Source organism: Ascaphus truei, chromosome 5, assembly GCF_040206685.1.
Source record: "Ascaphus truei isolate aAscTru1 chromosome 5, aAscTru1.hap1, whole genome shotgun sequence".
NCBI classification, from domain to species: Eukaryota; Metazoa; Chordata; class Amphibia; order Anura; family Ascaphidae; genus Ascaphus; species Ascaphus truei.
Genome location: NC_134487.1, coordinates 288,683,532 through 288,688,484, shown reverse-complemented (window position 1 = coordinate 288,688,484; position 4,953 = coordinate 288,683,532). Strand labels below are relative to the sequence as shown.

General features: G+C 50.7%; 1 protein-coding gene across 1 annotated transcript in view; it reads right to left on the bottom strand.

Moving 5' to 3' along the window:
• LOC142496118 (aldo-keto reductase family 1 member C1-like) overlaps window positions 1-3,782 on the bottom strand; it is a 22,833-nt gene extending 19,051 nt beyond the window's left edge. Inside the window, exon 1 of the mRNA XM_075602542.1 lies at window positions 3,631-3,782. Within this exon, the coding sequence (XP_075458657.1) occupies window positions 3,631-3,723 (93 nt within the window). The 5' untranslated portion in view covers window positions 3,724-3,782. The remainder of the gene's footprint in view (window positions 1-3,630) is intronic.
• Between the last annotated feature and the right edge of the window lie 1,171 nt (window positions 3,783-4,953).

The window sequence follows — 4,953 nt, the reverse complement described above, 5'->3', positions numbered from 1 at the left end:
TCCCTGTGTCACCCTCCCCCTCTCCATGTCACCCTCCCTCTCCCTGTGTCACCCTCCCTCTCCCTGTGTCACCCACCCTCTCCCTGTGTCACCCACCCTCTCCCTCTCCCTGTGTCACCCTCTCCCTGTGTCACCCTCTCCGTGTCACCCTCCCTCTCCCTGTGTCACCCTCCTCTCCCTGTGTCACCCTCCCTCTCCTGTGTCACCCTCCCTCCCTGTGTCACCCTCTCCCTCTCCCTGTGTCACCCTCTCCCTGTGTCACCCTCTCTCCCTCTCCCTGTGTCACCCTCTCCCTCTCACTGTGTCACCCTCTCCCTGTGTCACCCTCTCCCTCTCCCTGTGTCACCCTCTCCTCTCCCTGTGTCACCCTCCCTCTCCCTGTGTCACCCTCTCCCTCTCCCTGTGTCACCCTCTCCCTATGTCACCCTCCCTCTCCCTGTGTCACCCTCCCTCTCCCTGTGTCACCCTCCCTCTCCCTGTGTCACCCTCCCTCTCCCTGTGTCACCCTCCCTCTCCCTGTGTCACCCTCCCTCTCCCTGTGTCACCCTCTCTCTCCCTGTGTCACCCTCCTCTCCCTGTGTCACCCTCTCCCTGTGTCACCCTCTCCCTGTGTCACCCTCTTCCTGTGTCGCCCTCTCCCTGTGTCACCCTCTCCCTCTCCCTGTGTCACCCTCTCCCTCTCCCTGTGTCACCTTCTCTGTCTCCTTGTGTCACCCTCTCCCTCTCTCTCCCTCTCCCTGTGTCACCCTCTCCTTGTGTCACCCTCTCCCTCTCTCTGTGTCACCCTCTCCCTCTCCCTGTGTCACCCTCCCTCTCCCTGTGTCACCCTCCCTCTCCCTGTGTCACCCTCCCTCTCCCTGTGTCACCCTCCCTCTCCCTGTGTCACCCTCCCTCTCCCTGTGTCACCCTCTCCTGTGTCACTCTCTCCCTGTGTCGCCCTCTCCCTGTGTCACCCTCTCCCTGTGTCACCCTCTCCCTGTGTCACCCTCTCCCTGTGTCACCCTCTCCCTCTCCCTGTGTCACCATCTCCCTCTCCCTGTGTCACCCTCTCCCTCTCCCTGTGTCACCCTCTCCCTCTCCCTGTGTCACCCTCTCCCTCTCTCTCCCTCTCCCTGTGTCACCCTCTCCTTGTGTCACCCTCTCCCTCTCTCTGTGTCACCCTCTCCCTGTCCATGTGTCACCCTCTCCCTGTGTCACCCTCCCCCTCTCCCTGTCACCCTCCCTCTCCCTGTCACCCTCCCTCTCCCTGTGTCACCCACCCTCTCCCTCTCCCTGTGTCACCCTCTCCCTGTGTCACCCTCTCCCTGTGTCACCCTCCCTCTCCCTGTGTCACCCTCCCTCTCCCTGTGTCACCCTCTCCCTGTGTCACCCTCTCCCTCTCACCCTCTCCCTGTGTCACCCTCTCCCTCTCACCCTCTCCCTGTGTCACCCTCTCCCTCTCCCTGTGTCACCCTGTCCCGCTCCCTGTGTCACCCTCCCTCTCCCTCTCCGTGTCATCCTCTCCCTGTGAGACCCACCCTCTCCATCTCCCTGTGTCACCCTCTTCCTGTGTTGCCCTCTCCCTCTCTGTCGCACTCTCTTCTTCGCTCTCTCTGTCGCACTCTCTTCTTCGCTCTCTCTGTCGCACTCTCTTCTTCGCTCTCTGTCGCACTCTCTCTGTCTCTCATTCTCTCAGTGTGTGTGTCTCTCTTTCTCTCTCTTTCTCTGTGTGTCTCTCTTTCTCTGTGTGTCTCTTTTTCTCTGTGTGTGTGTGTGTGTGTGTGTGTGTGGGTGTGCCGCTCTGTGTGTGTGTGTCTGTCTGTCTGTCTGTCTCTCTCTGTCTCTCTGTGAAGCGCCGACGTCCAGACACTGGTTAAGGGTTCAGGAAACTAGTCATTCACATCTGGCTTTTATTTCTAGATCCGACATTGACACACACACACACACACACACGACTAATTGTAGTATAATGTAATACAATAAATACATTTATGTCAAAAACGAATGTTGTTCTGACTAGGAATTTATTAAATGTATTTTATTTATATATTTTATTTTAAAGCGGGGTTGGGGGCGGGACTAGGGGCGGAGTTGGGGGCGGGACTAGGGGCGGAGTTGGGCGGGACTAGGTGGCGAGTAGATTTTTTGGTTGGGCGAGTAGATTTTTGGGTGATTTGTCGAACACTGTCTATCCATATATATTTAGGCACTGTACCATGTATAAGTTTCACTGGATGTGCACTGAGCTCTGTCTGTGTTTTATGTTCTGTCTCTGGTTTTAAATATATATTGCCATGCTCAGTACCACTCCTCTGTGACACTTATATGCTTATATATATGTTGTGGTTATTTTGGGGGTTCAATATGAGCTTGCAGGTGTCCTGTATGTTTTACAATTCTTGTTCAGCTATTCTTAGCTGATTGGTGGGTGGCAACCTCCTACCTAATTGAAGCTCACCGCCTGCCACATTTAAATGGTTAAAAGCTCACTACATAGCATCTCCCACTCTCAGGGAACTTGCTTGCTTGCAGTATGATTGTGACAAATCTAATACAGAGTGCTTTTCCTGGTAATGTACAGGTTAATAAAAGCTTCAATCAGACTTAGAACTATGCAACTAATTTTGACAGATTTATTATAAATCATTCTTCTGTAATGCACAGGTTATTAAGAATTTATATATTACTGTTAGGGACCCTTGAGATGTGGTCTGCCGTGTAGTGGCTCAGGGGCTTACAACAATTTGGCCATAATGTTAAACTAAAAGACCATTTTATTTAATAGATATCTATACATATATATTTAGGCACTGTACCGTGTATAAGTTTCACTGGATGTGCACTGAGCTCTGCCTGTGTTTTATGTTCTGTCTCTGGTTTTAAATATATATTGCCATGCTCAGTAGCACTCCTCTGTGACACTTATATCTTAATATATAAAATCGAAAAGTTAGTGCTATCTGCGGTGAATCTGATTGGTCTTCAGCCTCTGGCCAATCAGATTGGATGGTCTGATGTCACCCAACTGCCACTCTTTTCCCCCTCGGCCACACACACACACACACACACACACACACACACTCTCTCTCTCTCTCTCTCTCTCTCTCTCTCTCTCTCTCTCTCTCTCTCTCTCTCTCTCTGTCCTCTCCCCCCCCATCAGACTCACCTCCCTCCCCAGTGCTCACTCACCTCTGTCCCCAGCACTCACTCACCTCCCTCCCTGGCACTCACTCACCTCCCTCCCCAGCGCTCAGTCACCTCCCTCCCCGGCGCTCAGTCACCTCCCTCCCCGGTGCTCACTCCTGTCCACTGTCCCCCCCCCTCCTGTCCACTGCCCCCCCCCAGGAGTCCACTGTGTCCCCTCTCCTGTCCACTGTCCCCCCCCCTCCTGTCCACTGTGTCCCTCCCATCCTGTCCACTGTCCCCCCACCCCTAGCGGGAAATTTAACTCACGGGCAACGCCGGGTCTCTCAGCTAGTGCTTATATATATATATATGTTGTGGTTATTTTGGGGGTTCAATATGAGCTTGTAGGTGTCCTGTATGTTTCACCCTATCTATCAACCCTCTCTTGCAGAGAGCCACTGAAGCCATTTCCTGTTCCAACTAAACGGAGCATAAAAAGAACACGCTTGGAACAGCGTGTTACACACTAACCTTTTCTGAGGTGAATGTTCCAACACCAAGGACTGGGATTTTATGCCCATCATTCATCACAATGCAGGAATCTTCCTTGAGTTCCATGGTTGGTCTGATCCGTCAGATTCAACTCCCGGAGTCATAAACTTCTCTGCTGTCCCAGATCTCGGCTTGGACTTTATCAAGTACAATTCTTGTCCCACCTCCCTGACCCTCAATGCTGAGCTCAGACTGAACCAATCAGAAGACGAGGGCCTGAGATTAGGAGATTCGAAAAGCTTTTTTTTAAAAATGTATTTGCACCCTCCACTCCCTTCGCAAATTGAAACACTGATTTTTGTGCCGTCTCATTGTGTATTTGTGTTTGTTTGTTCTGTTACAATTTTATCTCAAAAGATTTAAAGCAACAATTTCCTATTTTTATTTTATTTACTTGCCTAAATAAAAGGGTGCTCCAAAGCTGTTCTGTTGACACCAAACTTTCAGGGACCCCAAGGTTACCAAAATATTAATTTTTTTGATGCCAGTGTTTGGCACGAGACTCCGCACAACCCCACGGCCATTTTGTATCTACCAAGCAAATATTCTTGCCTGGTGCAGATATTTCTTGAAACAGGGGTCCCCGGACGTCAGGGAACCAGACTCCCTGGTTTAGGTAAGTAGAAATATATATATTATATAGTGAAATTCTGAGGAACCCCAACCCCCTCTTATAGCATTTCTGAGATCAGATGCATTGTAAGGGACCCCAACCCTTTCTAATAGCACGTCTGAGATCAGATGCATTGTAAGGAACCCCAACAGTCTCTAATAGCATGTCTGAGATCAGATGCATTGTAAGGAACCCCAACCCTCTCTAATAGCACGTCTGAGATCAGATGCATTGTAAGGAACCCCAACCCTCTCTAATAGCACATCTGAGATCAGATGCATTGTAAGGAACCCCAACCCTCTCTAATAGCACGTCTGAGATCAAATGCATTATAAGGAACCCCAACCCTCTCTAATAGCGTGTCTGAGATCAGATGCATTGTAAGGAACCCCAACCCTCAGATGCATTGTAAATTCTTCTGTATTTGGTACAATTTTCTAATGACCTGAAAATTGCACAGAACCCTTTGGGGATGCCCATGGGATGCCCAGAGGACCCCTGTTGAAAAACACTGATCTATATTGTGCTCACAAGCAGTCTTTTTGTTGGGTATTACCAGGGTCGCCAATAAAAATGTTGGGATCCAGGACAAATTAAAGGAGCAGGGCTCCCCCTGATTAATCCCCCCATCTCCCCATGATATGCCCCCACATCTCCCCATACCCCACCCATTAATCCCACAC